General features: G+C 38.0%; 1 protein-coding gene across 1 annotated transcript in view; it reads right to left on the minus strand.

Annotated features, from left to right (window-relative positions):
- cntn3b (contactin 3b) overlaps positions 1-20,284 on the minus strand; it is a 90,708-nt gene that overhangs the window by 43,504 nt on the left and 26,920 nt on the right. The window contains exons 4-7 of the mRNA XM_067460228.1: positions 16,181-16,356; positions 10,057-10,152; positions 5,675-5,878; positions 1,813-1,915 (exon numbers count right to left, since the gene is read on the minus strand). Of these exons, the coding sequence (XP_067316329.1) occupies positions 1,813-1,915; positions 5,675-5,878; positions 10,057-10,152; positions 16,181-16,356 (579 nt within the window). The remainder of the gene's footprint in view (positions 1-1,812; positions 1,916-5,674; positions 5,879-10,056; positions 10,153-16,180; positions 16,357-20,284) is intronic.

The following is a 20,284-nucleotide window of genomic DNA, read 5'->3' on the forward strand; positions in this document are numbered from 1 at the left end:
AAAAGTGTGCTTTACGGCTCAATTGACAAATCTCAGCGCAAATCTCTCAAACGCTCAGTCCAAGTGCTCAGTGAGTGGAAATACATCTGTGTGTACAGGTTCCAGATCGTAGAGATAGCTCCTCTTTTACTGATAAACTTCTCTGCATCTTCCGCCATAGTTGTTTTTGCTTTGTACATGAGCTGCGAATGAGAACTAGGCTTTATTGTTATCTCAGGAAGGCTTATTATTATTTTAGGGAGAATTTGTATTAAAATATATCGCAAATGGTATATCGCCCACCCCTTGTAGTGGCATATATGCATTTGGTAGATGCTTTTATCCAAACTGATTTCAACTAGGGCTGTCAATCTTTTAAAATATTTAATCGCGATTAATCAGATATTGTAATGAGTTAACTCCCGATTAATCGCAATTTAATCGCATATTTTTATCAGTTCTAAATATACCTTAAATTATTATGTTTCAAGTTTTTTTCAAGTCACCGCGCGCGGACTGCAGAGTGTGTGCTGTGTAAAAACGCACTTTTCTTTCAACCTGGAGTCTAATAAAAGTTAAGCAGAAAATATGGTAGCTTATGTAGACTATAACTGCACTTGTTTTAGAATAATGTTATTGTTAACCCTTTTCTCTCCCTATTAATGTTTGCTGCTGCATGCGGATCTCAATTTCTCCAACTACGATCCACAGATCAAACAGAAAATGCGCGCTGCGTTAATCGTGTTAATAAAATGAGTGCCGTTAAAATGAATTGCGGTAACGCGTTATTAACACGTTAATTTTGACTGCACTTATTTCAACATAAAGGAAGTGTATGTAAGATTGTGGCCAAAACTGGTACTGCAATAATTTTCAAATGACTAGAGCGGTGTATCCCCTATCCCCCTCCCCTAGACTCGAGGTTGCCAGATAGGCTGCAGGATCCAGCAGGATTGTTTGTAGCTGCAGCTCTGGTAACTAGAGCAGAGCTGGCAACCCGGATGCTGAAACACTATTGACTTTGTGATTGGTCGATAGGTGGAGGGCGGAGGTTCAGGCCAAAACACAACATGTCAACATCAGTTGAGGGCTGCAACAACAACTTTTAAATGACAATATCCTGGCCGGACTACTGTTGTCAGTGATATAAGTATTTGAAATTAACATGATTTCTTAATGTCTAGTGACATATCAGGGCCATTTTATGATTAATTTAAATACATATCTTACATACAGTTCCTTTAATTTTTGATCCGTTCATGTATTCCATGAATCTAATCAATGACACTGGCATTGCTAGCATCATGCTCCTACCTTCTACAGGAATTTTGTCTGAGGAAGTGAAATTCCATAATGTTTGGCAAAAAGAAAATCCATTTCCCCCCTCATTTCTTCAAAGATATACCCTATTAAGAAAATCTGAGTGTGAATGGATCTGATTCAGAATCAAATCTAGGGTGACACACTCCTTGTATAGTGTGAAAAAGCCACCATCTTCCGCTTTTTGAAAACCTGCATTACCCCCCCTTCTAAACGACAACCCTTCTGCTTTTCGTTTGAAAAGAAGCTTGCAGCTCTATTTCCACACTATTTAAGAAGTAAATCTTGCAGGTCATTGCTCTCTGCAGAGCAGGCCATTATACTGAAAAGGTCTGTATAAAGCTTCCGTGACAGATTGCAAATCGTATTAGGAATGAACCTGAAGTGCTGATCACAAATGCGGTGTATTTTATAACGCAGGATAAAATTAAACAGCGCTAAGCAAGGAACTCCGGGCAACAGTTTGCAGAGAGAGGACACAGACAGACGCAGGTGTGTGCATGTCGGACTTACTTTCCCAGGGCGAAGCATTCTAGCTTCAGCGTGGATCCTTTAGCAGCTGGAATGGTGTCTGGGAAATGAAGCTCTATTTTGGGCTCGTACTCTCCCATCGCTCCTGCCATGGGCAGACAATACACCAAAGATGAAAACGGCTTTGTCATTCATGATTTACGATATACAAGCTTTGTACTTCAGAATACAAGCAAAACAACAACAAATGGCAAAACACAAAGACCTGTCAATGAGCTGGGGAGCCGAGAAGATTGTGCCAAAAATACAGAGACACGTTATTAAAGATTTATGGAACACACATAATAAAAACAGGATCCATCTCAAATGGAAGTTTGGCCTCCTTTGAGGCATTGTCAAGGGGGCAGGTTAGTGTTCTTAAAAGAGGCAGTTTAGCTTTCAAGACAGTTGCATATACTCTCCTCACATATACGAATGAAGATCTCTCTTAAAATGTCACATGCTTCTTTGACCCAAGTGGGATATACTGAAAAAACATGTCTAAAATCTGTGTGTGCCAAAATGTAACCATTAAAAAATAGGGTTGCAACATTTTAAGTTTTACAGACCAGAACAAATATACGTTTTACCTTAAAAATACTGAAAAAAAGAAGCTTCATCACATGCTAAGGTAAATACTAATATAAGAAAAATGCCTAATATAAGTGTCATACGCTTTAACACAAATTATCATCATGGTAACGCACAAAAGACTGCAATACATATGAAATTCGTAGTTTAACCATAAACGAAAATGATGTTATCATTTACTCACCCTCAAGATGTTTCAAACCTGAATGAGTTTCTTTCTTCAGATGAACATAAAAGTTATTTTGAAGAATGTTGGATATCAAAAAGTGACTGGTCACCACTGACTTCCATGGTATTTTATTTTTATTTTTAATTTTAATCTTTACTATGGAAGTCAAGGGGCCCATTTGGTCACCCATATTCTTAAAAATATCTTCTTTTGTGTTCATAAGAAGAAAGGATATTTAATGAACATAACTGAAAAAAAAAAAAAAAAAAAACTAAGAAGAAGCTTGAAGGTAATTTAAATGAAAAACGTGAGCTTTATTTACGCTTTAAGATTATTTATGATTTTTGAGTGTAAAATAAGATGGACTTGTTCTTTTTCATTACCAACACTGTATATTTAACTGTATTTTACAGAAAAAAATACACAAAATGTTCCATTATATCTATTACAGTTTTTCATAACAAAGAGAAAGGGTTCTTAAGGCCCCGATACATACGGCAAAATAATTTTTAGTTTTTTTACTAAACGACAAAAAATTAAACAGAAAATAATAGGTGCTCTGCTTGAAAACACAGCTGTTGGTGTTTGAGAGCATTTAGCCATTTTGCTTGCTATGATACAGAATATCCGTGGAAGTGTTAGTAGTATTTAATTTCACAGATAGTTTGTTACTGTATTGTTTCTATTGTGTCTACTTACTTCCTCTTCATCGTATCAATGTGTTCTCGGCAAGACCATTTTGAGCTTTAGACGGCAAGTAGTGTTTAACTGTAGTGTTTAACAGCAGCTCCAGGCATGTGAACAAAGGCGGCAATCTCAGTTTTTACCGCGGCGCGTCAAACCATAAAAATTATCCGGAGATGTAAAAAAAAAATTACGCTTTTAAGCCTGTCATTTTGCATGTCAGTGTGCACACTCGCATTGGCGCCCTTTGTTTATTCGCGGGCCGTTAAACGTCCTGACGCTGTCCAAGCTGCTGAGATTTAGATGAATATGTTAATACGTGTTGCACATTTTCCCCACAACAACAAAATGAACACAACAAAATGACAGCAGTGAGTTAAGAAAGTATCTGAACATTGCAATTTAGATATGTTTGCACCAGCTCTGCAATTCAGCACTTCAGTCAAGTCACGTCATGTCTACTTATATAGCACTTTATACAGTAGATTGATTTAAAGCAAGCAGCATTACAGTATTAAACATGAAGAAAAAAACAGTGACAGTATCCCTTTTGATTTAGAATTGCAACTTCATTTCTACTGTAAAGCAGCTCTCTTATAACAAATTAACCAGAGAAGATTTCCACGTCAAAGAAGGTGGAGCCTCAGTGCACACCTATCTATTACGTAATCACCATGGACCAATGGTACAAAAGTGTTTACCAGCTGTAGCAAACTTTTCTGGAAAGGTTGCTACAGCTAATTGTGATAGGTTGCTTTAGCAAACTCCAAAAACAAACTCCAAACGAAATTTGATTATGCCTTTTATTTTTATTTTTTTATTTTTTTTGGAATGACTTATCACCAGTTCATTTTTTTATATACAGGTGCTGGTCATTTAATTAGAATATCATCAAAAAGTTGATTTTTGTTCACTAATTCCATTCAAAAAGTTAAACTTGTATATTATATGCATTCATCACACACAGACTGATATATTTCAAATGTTTATTTCTTTTAATTTTGATGATTATAACTGACAGGAAAATCCCAAATTCAGTATCTCGGAAAATTTGAATATTACTTTAGACCAATACAAAGAAACTGAAAAGTATGAGCATGTACAGCACTCAATACTTAGTTGGGGCTCCTTTTGCCTGAATTACTGCAGCAATGCGGTGTGGCATGTAGTCGATCAGTCTGTGGCACTAACGCTCAGGTGTTATGAGAGTCCAGGTTGCTCTAATAGTGGCCTTCAGCTCTTCTGCATTGTTAGGTCTGGCATACCGCATCTTCCTCTTCAAAATACAGCAGAGATTTTTCTATGGGGTTATGGTCAGGCGAGTTTGCTGGCCAATTAAGAACAGGGAAACTATGGTCCTTAAACTAGGTACTGGTTGCTTTGGCACTGTGTGCAGCTGCCAAGTCCTGTTGGAAAATGAAATCTGCAGCTACATGTTGGTCAGTAGCAGTAAGCATGACATGCTCTAAAACTTCCTGCTTCCTGGTATGCGGCTTGACCTTGGACCTCAGAAAACACAGTGGACCAACACCAGCAGATGACATGGCACCCCAAACCATCACTGATTATGGAAACTTTACACTGGACCTCAAGCAACGTGGATTACGTGCCTCTCCTCTCTTCCTCCACACTCTGAGACCCTGATTTCTAAACGAAATGCAAAATTTATTTTAATGAGAGAACATAACTTTGGACCACCCAGCAGTCCTTTTTGTCTTTAGACCAGACGAGGCGCTTTGACGCTGTCTTTTGTTCAAGAGTGGCTTGACACAAAGAGTGCAACAGCTGAAACCCATGTCTTGCATACGTCTGTACGTAGTGGTTCTTGAAGCAATGACTCCACTGGCTGCAGTCCACTCTTTGGGAATCTACCCCACATTTTTGAATGGGTTTTGTTTCACAATCCTCTCCAGGGTGCAGCTATCCCTATTGCTTGTACGCTTTTTTTCTACCACATCCTTTCCTTATCTTCGCCTCTTTATTAATGTGCTTGGACACAAAGCTCTGTGAACAGCGAGCCTCTTTTGCAATGACCTTTTGTGTCTTGCCCTCCTTGTGCAAGGTGTCAATGGTTGTCTTTTGGACAACTGTCAAGTCAGCAGTCTTCCCCATGATTGTGTAGCCTACAGATCTAGACTGAGAGACCATTTGAAGGCATTTGCAGATTAGAGTGTGGCACCAGGTGTCTTCAATATTGAACCTTTTCACAATATTCTAATTTTCTGAGATACTGAATTTGGGATTAAAATAAATAAACATTTGACATATATCAGTATGTGTGCAATGCATGAATATAATATACAAGTTTATATATATATATATATATATATATATATATATATATATATATATATATATATATATTACAATATGCTTCTATATGGTGCTTCTATAAAAGTATTTGACAGACACCCCTCTTACCATCGTTTCTCAGCACCAAAGGTGTCGGCGAACTGAACACCCTCTCCTTGGTTATGGTGTTATTAACTACGCAGGTGTAATTCCCTACGTCAGATGGTTCCACTTTAGCAATGTATAGATTCCCTGTCTCCTGGGACACAAAGCGCCGGCTGTCTTGCTGGACGAAGTGAGGGTACTCGTTGAAGACCCAGGTGAATGTGAGGTCTAGAAAAATTTCAGAAACAGAGCATTATATTCCAAACCAGAAATTTATATTTTCAGAAAGGTGTTGAGTCACTTTGGTAAACTACAATCTCAGCTAGAAAGGTGTACAAAGTGTCTGTAAACTACAATCTCGTCTCGAAAGGCGTACAAAGTGTCTGTATTACACCCCACACTTTGCCTCGGGCTGACCTCCTTAGGGCAGGTGAGGCTCAGTAAACAGAGCGGCTCTTCCTTTGTGAGGCGGCAGGAAAGGGAGCGAAACAAACTAGATTAAAGCGCCTCACTGGCACTCTTATGACACATGCCCTGTCCGGCTTCACCGTGGCTGGGGACAAAGGCTTCTCTTCTGGCATCATTCATGCATGGCTGGCTCCTACTGAAAAAGGCTGAACCAGAGAAGACCGAAGGCCCTGCCACAGTGCATTAGCGTGTCATCTACAGGACACTAAGAGGGGGAAGGAAATGGGAAAGAGAGGCTCGTGCACATGATGCAACTGTTGGAAAGGTGTACAGGATGACTGCCAATCGAAAAGTATCCCCGACAATGCACAACCCATTCCAAAACGGGGGAAACACGCTGGCAGGCTGGTTGTTGTGAAGTTAAAAGAAATTCTTTATGATCATGTTGGCTTGGGAATCCTAGCATCAGAGCTCTATTAGCTTAATAAGAAGCGATAGAATTTGTCAAATGCACTGATAGTAGAATAATGAGAGAGAGATTTTTTTGTTAAAACACAAACAAAAATGCCATTCAGAACTACAATGAAAGAGCCCATCACAAGGGAAAATAAAGCAATCATGGGGTACATGGCATGTCCTCTTCATTGTGTTATACAATATAAGAGCTGATTATACTTTGTTCTGCCATTGAAGGAAGTGAGGCACAATAGAAATGGCAGAAAAAAGGACCTACAGCTTGAAAATAATGACAGACAAGGTCAAGAGATACATGCACTGAATGCTCTACCATTCATACAAAGTATGTGTCTATACATGTAATTCATAAGCAAACATAAAAAATAAAAAAAAAGATATTACAAAAGGTGTTATACTACATTTAGCCTGTAACAGGTCAATTCATAAACAGCAAAATCGAATGCTACCATTCAAAAGTTTGGGGTAGATAAGAGTGTTTTTTGAATTTATTTGATCAAACATAGAGTAAAAACACCAATATTGTACAATATTGTTATAATTTTACATAACTGATTTCTATTTGAATATATTTAAAAATGCAATTCTGATTTTTCACTTTCAGCATCATTACTCCAGTCTTCTGAAATCATTCTAATAAGTTGATTTGGCAGCTTATATAACTTTTTATAAGTTACTCTTAAACTTTGAGATTCTTCGGAATGAAAAGTGCATTATAAATTAAATCTATTATTATTATTATCATTATTATTATAACATTTTATATAACTTTTATAACATTGTTTGTACTGCCACTTTGATCAGTTTCTACAGTTTACAGTTTTAAATTGCCAATTTATTTAAGAAAAACTTACTGACCTTGAGCATTTGAATGGTAGTATATGTGAATTGATATTGTGCCATTTGATTTAGCAGATGTAGAGCAGAGCAAATGGTTTGATCACACACTAAATTTAAACATAAAATACTTGCCCTGGGAAAACGTGATTTTAGTGTAGAACAATATAGCTTCCTCCGCTATTATAAAAAACAGGTTGGTAATAATAACTAATTGTTTTTTCTGAGTTCAGTAATCTCAATAGACAGCTAGATCATGGTTACTGTGATAACAGGGCATTTTGATCGAACTGCACGAAACTGCAAATGTGGAGCGGAGAAAACTTGCTTTTAAAATGTTTGATCACATGCTGTTTTACAACAATGAAAATCTTCAGCATTGCTTATTGAGAAAATAGCTTAGATGTTTCAAATATCACTAGTGTAAAACAATATAGCTTCTTCCACAATAAAACAGGTTGGTAATAATAGCCCATTTGTCTTTTGAGTTCAATACACACCCTTAATCTAAAAAGATAAAGAGCAACTATATTGTAGTTCTTCAACTTATGCACAGCAAAAACTTTTATAATAGAATCAGTTGGAAATTTGAAATGCTTAGCATTCTTGTTTGCATTTTTCAGTGATAAACAATTGATTACCTACTATGCACAGAAGATGCATTTGTCTAAAATAATAATACTACCAAAAAAAAACATATTTCCTTCTAATTGGGTTGAGACTTCAATTTCAGGTCTTTATTTCCATTTGCCTCCAGATTCAGGTCTGATTGAAAAGAAAGTGATCCAAATGAAAAAAACAAATTGAAGCCAAACAAACAATGGCAGGATCTGCGATCCATAGTAAATGAGTTTCTTTAGAAGGCCTAATACTAAACAGCATGCTTACTCCATGTAAAATGATCATCGGTGGTTCAGCTTCGCAACAAAGTGAGTTGATTACATTTCTGCCTTCTCCAGCTCTTCAGTTCTTTTGAATTATTTATTTCTGGCTTCTTAGTAATAGTTAGCCTACGTTTTCAATCGCTAGTGACATTAAAGCCAAACATTTGAGTATTCACATATGAAATGCTCTTCTTTGGGGTTCTCTAATTAAACAAATGCTTAATTACAGATTTATCTCAGCAAACTATAATTGCCAGCCTATCAAATAAATTCACATCTTCTCATTTCTGACATCTCATTTGTCGCAGTAATAGTCACAGCCTCTAATTGATATTGATGTCTCTCACTGCCTGGTTCTTGTTTGCACTTGGGGTCTAATGACTTCTGTCCAATTACAGCTGGTTGAATTACAACCTCAGTCTTGTCTAAGGATAGGAGCATATATGCCTAAGTGAAGCACAATTGCAAACATGCACTTCCGCCACTTCTGGTTCCAGCTTTAGAAACAAACAACATTGGAGTGTGAGTTTCTACTGGATTTTATTATACTTCTCAAAAACAGCCTGTATCAATGGAGGCAACATGAAACAAATAGTTTTTTTTATTTATCACCAATAGTTCATCTAAAAAAGTCCTATCAATTCTATATAATCTCCCATGGATGATGAAACAAGGGAAAAAATGGTTTCATTTTATGCAATGGAATGAAATGAAGCATTTTATAGTATTAAATGCAAGTACATACACAGATCCGGTTCAACATTATGGTGAAGTAAATAATTTATTATCTCTTCATCACAGCACCTGTTAGTGGGTGGGATATATTAGGCAGCAAGTGAACATTTCGATGTGAAAAAAGTTTTTGGAAAATGATTTAAGCGGGTTTGACAAGGGCCAAAACTTCAGGTCTTGTGTGGTGTTCCCGGTCTGCAGTAGTCAGTATCTATCAAAAGTGCTCCAAGGAATGAACAGAACCAATATAGGCTCGTGGGCGACCAAGGCTCATTGATGCATGTGGGGAGAGAAGGCTGGCCCGTGTAGTCCGATCAAATAGACAAGCTACTGTAGCTCATATTGCTCAAAAAGTTATTTCTGGTTCTGATAGAAAGGTGTTAGAATACACATTGCATCGCAGTGTGTTGCGTATGAGGCTGCATAGCCAAAATACCAGTAAGGGTGCCCATGCTGACCCCTGTCCACTACAAAAAAAGCAAACAGTGGGCATGAGTGGGTCCTATTCTCCATGTGAATGTTACTTTGACATGTATCACCTACCTAATCATTGTTGCAGACCATGTACACCCTTTCATGAAAATGGTTTTTTTGGCCTCTTTCAGCAGGATAATGTGCCCTGCCACAAAGCAAAAATGGTTCAGGGATGGTTCGAGGAGAACAACAACGACTTTGAGTTGTTGACTTGGCCAAGTGCTGAACCAACAAGTCAAATCCATTAAGCCCTCACCTCACAACTTACAGGACTTAAAGGATCTGATGCTAATATCTTGTTGCCAGATATCACAGCACAACCACAGGGTCAGGCTGTTTTGGCAGCAAAAGGGGGATTAGGACAGTGGTCATAATGTTATGCCTAATTAGTGTTGCATGCACACACCATGCAAACTTTTTTTTAAATCAAATTCGAAAGTGAATTCCTATTTGCAACTAATTTTACTTCCATGATTTTAGAAAAATATAATTGAGGGAAAATCGTTAAAACAGACCCTTTGCTTAAATAACCAATCAATCGTTCACAATAAGACAGATTGTTCAAATTGCTTTAAATGGCGAGATATACAGACTTACCTCCAGAATGCAACGGTGTGCCACATAACAAAACAACCCCTTGGCCTTCCCTCACATTGACAGCACTTCTTGTCTGTGTTTTGAAGTTTTCCAGATCTGTAACAGATTAAATGTGTAATAAAATATATTTGTTTAAGTTCATGTTTCTGCATGCATAATGAAAACAGCACAATCGTTGCAATTAACTGCAACCGTTTAGTAGCACGTAATATTTGAGAGAAATATTTGAGGAAACCAAATCAGTGACTGAGAAAAGGGTGTCTTACAATGCAGTCTAGTGAAAATGTATGAGGATGTATGCAAAAAAAGGAATGCTAACATTGCCTCCACCTACCAGCATCATTACCACAGATATCTTAATCTCACTGAGCCAGTAGCTAGCTTCCCTGTCAATACATGTCCACACGATTCATCCTCACAAATTAACAGGAGGAGAGGAAGTTGGCAGCCAGCTCATATACCTGGCATGATAAAAAACCTTCTCCTTGTTTGGTGACAGAGAAGGCCTTCTGTAACTGTGGAATGCTGTGCCAATTCCACACCCTTAAGCAAACAAGCCAAGAGCCAGGCTCCCCAACACAAAGAATACAGAGTCGATGTGACCGATAAGACAAATTACAGAGTAGGGAGAAAAAACCTGAAAAACAAAACGAGCAGGATAAAACATCAGGTTTAGAGAGAGGTGCTGGAAAACAGTGGGAAAGATTAATGAGAGATTCCCAGCTGACTGAAAAGAAGTTCCACACAGAACTGAGCTGTGGTGGACGTGGAAAGAGCAGAACTTGCTCAGCTCAATGTAACAGGATGAATGGCTTTAGAGTCTGAGTGGCAGAGTCACAGATGCTGATTAATGGTCTCTTGTGTTTAAAATCTATAAGCCTGGACTCATGTAATAGCTGTAGACTGTGTGGTATCTTCACAGTGAATGTCGTAGCTTCATAAATGGAAACCATTCATATGTGGATGTGAAGGTCAAAGATTCATTTTCAGAAATTTCTTATGAGATGGTGGAACATTCAACTTCAAGAACCCTTTAAAGTGCCGCTATTATGCTTTTTGTGAATATTACCCTTCGTGCAGTGTGTAATATAGCTGTTTGTGAATGTAAAAAGTCTGCAAAGTTTTAAAGTCCAACATTCACGACAAATAAAGCCGGGTGCACACTGTGCGATTTTGGCCACGATTTGGCCGTCTGAGACAAATTTAGCAAATCCTAAAAGATTCCTCTGATCCTAGGCTAAAATCTGACGTCTTTGGTCGTCAGTTTGACATGTTCACCGGCAGCCGATTAATGAGCGCTGTGATCAAATTTGACCTCAGACGAAATTCTGGCAGTGTCAGAAGATTTGACACACAATCCTGCAGTGTGACTTCTCCTACGACGACAGTCAAATATCTCCGTTTTTCAAGACAAACTATGACCAAAACGAGAGCTAGAGATTTCTTTGTAGCCAGCATTTCAGTCCCACGTGTAATGCAGCTCACTGTCACCGAACGCGTCATTCATTGATGATATAAAACTCCGGACGAGTTTCTTATGAGATCTTACAGTGTGACATTGCTTACATCGGGGATCATGTGCGTACAGTCTGACAAGGGACAGTCGCAAAGGATTTTGAAAAATCGCACAGTGTGCAGGACCCATAAGAGAATCTATTCCGAACTGCCGAAATGAGTCATCAGTAATTTCAGTAATAACATAAAACATTATTTACTCACCCTCAAGTTGTTCCAAACCTTTACATTGCTTTAGTCTGCTGTACACAAATGAAGATATTTGGAAGATTTTTTTTAACCAAGAAGAAATCCCCCCAACCCCCCTTAGTAGGGGAAAATTCTCTGGTAGTCAATGGGGGGTACACATTAAACATGCATATGGTCACCCTATCCCAATATATATGAGAGTCTTCAAGTTAATGATCAGACTACTCGCTGTTGTTACAACTAGGCTTTGAATTCTAGAGCGCTTGTGTGAGCCAGGGTTTGTCAGGTCACAAATCTGCACTGCTGCTATTGCACCCTTGAGAAAGGCACTCATTCCAAACTCGCCCCGGGAGAGGATTACCCCAATACACAGCCAATAGAAAGCCACCATGGAATAAATCTCCCAAAGACAAATTTTACAGTTAAGCATGTATTTCAAACTGGCTTGCAACACGGTGGGATGCAGTTTTCAACAGCTGTATGAAAGATAAGAAATGCCACAATGACATATTATCAAAGCCAGCGGCATTATCGTCTTATTAAAATCATAATTCCCCTTTGACTAACCAATGATCAATATAGGAAATAAATGTCAAGCAAGTCCTGTTAACCAGTCTCCTAAAGTGAGATTCATTATTCCACCCATAAAGATGAGAATCTGTCTCCTAAAGGTGACGTATGATGCTTTGTGTGGATCAATAGGTAGACGGCGTGAGAATGAAGAGTCTTCACCGTCAGACAAAAGAAGTCCATGGCCAGGCGTGTTCTCATTTCAAACAATCCTTCTCCCGTCTTTGAGAAAAGCTGATTTGAGCATGTGATTTCTTTGAGCATGCCCAAGGACAGAGTTTTAAATCAACGGCACAGAGGCCAGGTGGCTAGATGGTTATTCTCATCCTTGGCAGTTTACTTTGTGGAGCAGACAGTACGGCTATTAATATGGCGTGTCAATACGTAGCGTACAAAGATGCTGTTGAAGCTGGTGACTAATGAGAATGAGTGATGGAGTTTGAAGTCGATGAAATGGCGCTTCACCCTGTGAAATTGTCACATTTGACAGCTCGTTTGATTGCTCTTTTTTCAGCAATGCCATGTGAATACCAAATACCAAAGCTGGGGCTTTTACAATGTCGTTTAGATAAAGCCAAGAGCTCCTCCCAGTTGCCAATGTTTGGACAAATTGTTAATCCTGCATCTCAATGGCATTGGTTTAAATAATGTATATACACACATAAGCCCCTTTCACAGATACTTACCGGTAAATTACAGTTAAGATATCCCGTGTAAACATGACCTTTTGAAAAATATCTGTAAATCAGTGCTGGAAATGTCCTGGTATGAGAAGTTGTTACATTAACAGGTATATTACTGGTATGATGGCGTGAACAAATTAACAGAATTACCTGAAAGAACATGTATAGTACGAGGTCAGAATGCGCTGAGTTAGGAAGCTTGCGTTGGGCCAATCTTAATTTTCTGTCAGTTCTGTTTACGGCAAGATGGACATCTGACTGTTGCGCCGCAGTTTACTATTGTTGCTATTGCATACTATGCTGACTGTAATATTATAACTACTATGTCTCTCATGCTTTTAAGAGCAAAAACACCTTCTGTGTTCTCAGAAGTGAACATGTAGTTAACTGATGCTTCATAGTGAGACTGAAGCACTTCTCCTCATCCAAATGGATAAAGAATAAAGAAAAAGGCTAGGTGTATAAAAGTCATTTCCGATGACTGACATCATAGAGTTTATGTATTTTGGTACTGATGTGTGAATGGTTTCTTTCTGGTAAAAAAGACACAACCCCATTGCTTGTGTGAACAGTGCATGTGTGTATTTACCCGAAAAGTAATTCTGGTAATTTTACAGTAATTACCGGGATTGCTGTGTGAAAGGGTCTTTAGGCTGTTCAAAAGTTTGGGTTGGATAAAACTTTTGTATGATTTTGAAAGTCACTAAACTCACTAAGACAGTAATAATATGACATATTAATACAATTTAAAATAACAGTTTTATATTTTAATATATTTTTAAATATTATGATTTATTCCTGTAATTTCTTCGGAAATTATTCTAATATGCTGATTTGCTGCTTAAGAAACATTTGAAAACATTTGTGCTGCTTAACTTTTTTCTGGAAATTGTTATATATTTTTTTCTCTGGATTCCTTGATTAATAGAAAGTTCAAAAGAACAGCATTCATTTACTTTTGATCAATATAAAAGTTTAAACAAAAGCTAACAGAAACCAAACACTCTTTACTTTTTCCATATTTTTACTTCTTACTTTTTACATATTTTGTTGTTACAGCCTTATTTCAAAATTGATTAAATTCATAATTTGTTTTCTCAATTGTACAAACAATACCCCATAATGACAACGTGAAATAAGTTTGTTTGAAATCTTTGCCAATGTATTGAAAATAAAACTTCAATAGTATTCACAGCCTTTGCAATGACTTTCAAAATTGAGCTCAGGTGCTCCTGTTTTTACTGATCATTCTTGAGCTGTTTCTACAGCTTGATTGGAGTCCACCTGTGGTAAATTCAGTTGATTGGACATGACTTGGAAAGACACGCACCTGTCTATATAAGGTCCCACAGTTAACAGTGCATGTCAGAGCACAAACCAAGCCAAGGAATTGTCTGTAGACCACATTGACAGGATTGTATCGAGGCACAGATCTGGAAAAGGGTACAGAAAAATGTCTGCAGCATGTGAGCACATTGGACTCCATCATCCGTAAACGGAAGAAGTTTGGAACCACCAGGTCTCTTTCTAGAGCTGGCCGCTGGTTTCTGCAGCACTCCACCAATCAGGCCTATATGGTAGAGAGGCCAGACAGAAGCTACTCCTCAGTAAAAAGCACATGACAACCCGCCGGGAGTTTTCCAAAAGGCACCTGAAGGACCCTCAGACCATGAGAAACAAAATGATCTAGTCTGATGAAACAAAGATTGAACTCTGTGGCCTGAATGGCAAGCGTCATGTCTGGAGGAAATCAGGCACAACTCTAGCCTAGAAATCTAGACGCACCCTAGCGGCAGAAAACCTAATCTGCCACGAGCATCGTCTAGCAACTCTCAATACACCTCTGAGCTGTAAAAAACGAACTCTGGTTAGGCCAATCACATCGTGTATAGAGTTGGTGGGCGGGGCTTAACATAATGCAGAGTTGCGCTTGCGTGCTACTAGTAAACACAGAGACTGGAGAAAGGCGGCCTTTCGATTCAGCTTTGACCGCGACTCTGGAAGACTTGGAGTTAAGCTTTTCTCTGAGAAAAGAACAAAGAATCGCACTGAAGTCATTCTTAAGAAGGGAAGATGTGTTCTGAGTTCTGCCGACCGGATACGGTGAAAGTTTAATCTGTCAACGAGCTCCGCTTGACCTTTGTTGTTCTGGTTGTTTGTAGCGCTATCCTATTGAGTGCAGAGAGAATTTGAAAGACAACCGTTTATCCCGCCCCTCAGATTGACCCCTTTCAATGGTGAGTTTCCAAACCAAACATCTTGATGTTGGTCTGGCTTGTCAGGCTAGCACAACTCATTACCAGGTCAATACCATCCCCACAGTGAAGCATGGTGGTGGCAGCATCATGCTGTGGGGATGTTTTTCAGCAGCAGGAAGTGGGAGACTAGTCAGGGTCGAAGGAAATATGAATGCAATAAACATCCTTGACAAGACATGTAATCCAACAATCAAGACATCATTGATGAAAACCTGCTCCAGAGTGCTCTGGACCTCAGACTGTAGTGAAGCTTCATCTTCCAATAGGACAACGACCCTAAGCACACAATCAAGATAACAAAGGAATGGCTACGGGACAACTCTCATGAAAATTGTCCTTGAGTGGCCCAGCCAGAGCCCATACATTAACCTGAGTGAACATCTCTGAAGAAATTTGAAAATGGTTGTGTACCGACACTCCCCATCCAACCTGATAAAGCTTGAGAGGTCCTGCAAAAAAGAATGGAAAAAACTGCCCAAAAATAGGTATGTCAAGCTTGCAGCATCAAACTGAAAAAGACTTGAGGCAGTAATTGGTGCCAAAGGTCCTTAAAGTATTGAGCAAAGACGGTGAATACTTATGTAAAAAAAAAAAAAATCAGCTTTTATTTTTAATTAATTTGCAAATATTAAAAAAAAAAAAACCTTTTTTAACTTTGTCATTATGGGGTAATGTTTGTATAATTGAGGGAAAAAAATTATGAATTATTGAAACATTTATAAATAATCAGTTTTGGAATAAGGTTGTAAAATAAAATGTGGAAAGAGTGAAGCACTGTGAATACTTTCCTGAAGCACTGTATATGCGTATTTATTGTGGCTTTGAAAAAATGCATCTGTTGAATAAACTGATAATTTGACTGGTAACCCTAATTTTAACAATAAAAATATATGCATTTACATAACTCACATGCAAATTGTAGTGTGGCTCTCTGGCTGAGAATGGTTCCTCGGGCGTTGTAGGCAGTGCATTGGTAGACACCACTGTCTTGGTCTCGATCCAGGCCAGTAATGATCAGGTTACCTCCAGACAGGCGACGCCTCTCGTCACCATGAAGATCAATGAACGTTCCGTTTAGAGACCATCTGGAGAGACGCAAACACAATCAGGAGTGTGGTCTCCAGAGAAGCTAACTAACCAATATTCATCACATGCATCGATCTGATGAAGCCAGCTTCATTATACAGCCAGATTCAGCATGAAACAAAGCTCATTGCTGACATTTGTTTTCCTTCTTTGTTCTTCTGCAGTACAGTCTGAGTAATTACTGATGAAAGCAAGCAAAACAGTCAAGAATCAGACATGCCTAATTACGGATTGACCTTGAAGATGTGAAATGTGCAGTCACAAGTAGGTTGGTTTTACTCTCTAATTATAAAATAAAGCTTTCACACTCAACTATGACTAGGTTCATTATTTTTCATTGTGTTTTCAGATATTTAATTACACTTGCATGTATACAACATTTTCAACATGGATTGCGAGGAAATAATGCAAATTAGCCACTCTGACTATTTATAATAACATAAGGGCTGCAACTCTTAAGACTTCTTTGGATTGCAGTAATCCTTGCAGGTTGCTGAAGAATTTTTATTTTATTTCATGTTAAACACAAAATGTATGAACCTTTATCCATCTGATCCCATCTATGGAAGCATGAAGTTATTTCAAGTGTGCTTGAGCGATGTTTCTTTCAAATTAATGCGAATTATTTTGTTTTATAATGCAATGACATTCCTACTTTCTGGGCCACTGTACATCCAAGAAGGGTGTAATTTGTGGGTTTATATGATTTTTGGTAACACTTTAATTTAAGGTGATGTAGATGCTGATACATACTTACTACTTAAATGTTTTCACGTATTAATAATAATAGTAAAGCATGCATAATTACAAATAACTAAACCTAAACAGAGCCATAACCCTTACCATAGCTTTAAAGTAAATACATGTAGTCAATATTACACAGTACTTATCTGAGTAGGTACAATGTAACTACATCACTTTAAAATAAGTGAAAGCTGAGGCATGTTTCCTATCAGAAAACCAACATAATCAACCAGCGCGATCATAAATGTATACTTACGTATCTAAAATGGAAAAATATATAAATTGGTATCTTTTCGAGTGATTAGATATCTAGAACTCTTATATTCAGAATTGACCTTAAAAATCCTCAATAGTTTTGCTAAATGAGGATTGACAGAAACAACAGGGAAAAACGACTGCAAAAAATGCTCAAGAAAATCAAGATGATTTTACTAGATAAGTAAAATGACATAAGATATTTTTCTTGTTTCTGGGAGAGGAAAAAAAAACCTAAATTAATAGTTTTTACTTCAGAACAAGCAAAATGATTTGCCAATGGGCTAAGAAAAACAATCTTATTTCTGTTTGGGACAGAAACAAGAAACAAGTTTTCAACAGAAATCCACTTAATAAAAAAAAAAAAAAAAAAAAAATCTTATGTAATTTGACTTATAAATGCATCTTGATCTTTTTTTTTTTTTTTTTTTTTTTTTTTTTTTAGATATTTAGACAGGAAACAAGACAACAATACTAAATAAGAAAATCATTTTTTGTAGTGATGATCTAGTATTCCACTTGTGTGGGGTGGGCAGCACGGTTTTCCCAGTCTCTCCCAGATGTGACAGACAACAAAGCGTAGATGTACGGCAGCTCTTCTAAGCCCATTTCTACTGCATTATTTATTGATCTGAGTGTGGCAGTCCAGTTAATCTGCCTCCTTTAGTCATCATTTGTGAGTCTAATATCATAGCCACTGTATTTGATATCATTTACTGTGACATTCAGCCTGCAGGCTTACACAGTTGATTACTGCGAGGGAGCTTGTTGTAAATAGACAATATTTGTGTTCTTACAAAGTAGTCAAATATTACATTATAACATCAAACTAATCTAGTTTTCTATTACACTTTCAATATCATGATAAATCAGCAAAGCTCTTACATACCACATAAGGTGAGGCCCTGTGTGTATAAAATGAACGAAATAACCAGTCTATTATCCTGATACGATCTAATATCATCTGTGTTGATGGATATTTACCTGCACAAAATAATGTTGTCTATTTGACACATTTTAGGCAACTTTGATAAAACCAGAACATCCACAGACCAACAACAATCTAATTATTTCAAAAAACAGAATATTTGCAATTGCATGCTTGAGAAATGCTGTCATCAAAACACCATATTTTAACTAATATAAATATTTACGATGAATCATGATGCTGTCAAACCATCATGTGTGTCTTGACTGGCCATTTTGCAGATCTATGCATGAACCCTACAAGAGTAGCAAATACACTTCATGCAATAGTATTAACATTTAACAAAGGATTATAATAAATGTGCATGTTTTAATATGCAAATTTTCCACTTGTTATAAATGGTATAGGCTTGGCTCTGTTTGTCTCATTGCCGCAGCTATATAGATGTATCATCATAGGGTTGCCTATAGCAATATATTGATTATCACATAATTGCTGTATAATAATTGTGGTGTGACAGGCAGCGGGGCGAGGGACCGCGAGAGCGGGCCGGTGATTAACGTTCATGAGTGCCAGCTGCGTGGCACACCGGTCTCGTCTCGCGGCCATGAGACGAGACCGGTGTGCCACGCAGCTGGCACTCATGAACGTTAATCACCGGCCCGCTCTCGCGGTCCCTCGCCCCGCTGCCTGTCACACCACAATAATATTATGGTATTATGCCATGTATCGTATCGTATCATATTGTATCGTATCGTATTGTATCGTGAGGTTCCTTGTAATTCCCACCCCTATTATTGAGGGGAAACAGTGACACTGTACCTTTACTCTGGAAAGTATTGTATCTTTAAAGTCAAAATACAATGTAAGTAGAGTCAGATCTTTTATTCTATATTGTAATGTGTCTGAGTGAAAAGGTTTATCGGGGAAATAGGGTGGGGACTTCAATTCATCAGTTGTTAATTGAGAGATGAATTTGTAATAAAGGGGTGGGGTAAAAGACAAAGCATTAGTCCAGCACATAACCAGAGAGAAGACTGTAATTTCTCCACAAGATACAAAAAAATAGTATCTTGTGGGGTAGTACCTCCAAAGTACCCTCATATCTACCTATATTAGTCCCGTAAGGGTGCAAATTGCCTTAAGGGTACAAATCAGTACCCTTTGAAGGCACAGTGCATTGAGTCTGTTTATCTTAAAAGATTCAAAAGACCCTGACATCATTTATATACTGAGTCTCAAAGATTATTTATTTATTTCCCATGGATGAAGTACTCTTTTTGTATCCAGTCCTATTTGAAGTCATCCTAAAGGACAGCAATGGTTACAATCACAGTGGTAGGTTAAGGTAACAGAATTCAGCCTGATGGTAATTGGTGCATGAATGATCGTTTTTAAAGGCTAGACAAAGCATTACAAACAACCCAGTCTCCAAGGAGCCCCTTAACAAGAATCAAAAAGGCTTAGTAGTGACAGGGAGCCAAAGTATTTTCAGATAATGAGTATAAAAAGTTCTCTGCGAAGTTTAATGGACAATTATGCTGCCCCCGCACAGCAAACTGTCCAAGCCTCCATCAGCATCACTGTCGTTATGATCCTCACTGCTATTATTACTGTCACTATTAACGTCGCCTCGTCGTAATTATCATTATAATCTCTATGTTATTTCAGACTACATTAACAAACTGCCCAGAGACAAAGCCTACACCTGGTCATTAGAAAAAAAAAAGTATCATGGAAAAAAAGTGACATGAAAAGTGCACAAAAATAAAAACAGTGACATACGAAACAGTCAGCTCCAATTATATTTCCCAACGAATGCTCCGCACTGCTTCGTACAACCGGGAAAGCAACCTGCATTCTACAAAGATCATGCTAGAGCCGAGTTAATGAGGGCCGACACAGGAGCACCTCTGACTTTCTCGGTGTAATCTCTGCATTTTAACCAACTCTCCTTCAAATTCTCGTCTCTGATGACTGCCTGCTCCATGGACCAGGTT

The sequence above is a fragment of the Pseudorasbora parva genome, chromosome 12 (assembly GCF_024679245.1).
Source record: "Pseudorasbora parva isolate DD20220531a chromosome 12, ASM2467924v1, whole genome shotgun sequence".
NCBI classification, from domain to species: domain Eukaryota; kingdom Metazoa; phylum Chordata; class Actinopteri; order Cypriniformes; family Gobionidae; genus Pseudorasbora; species Pseudorasbora parva.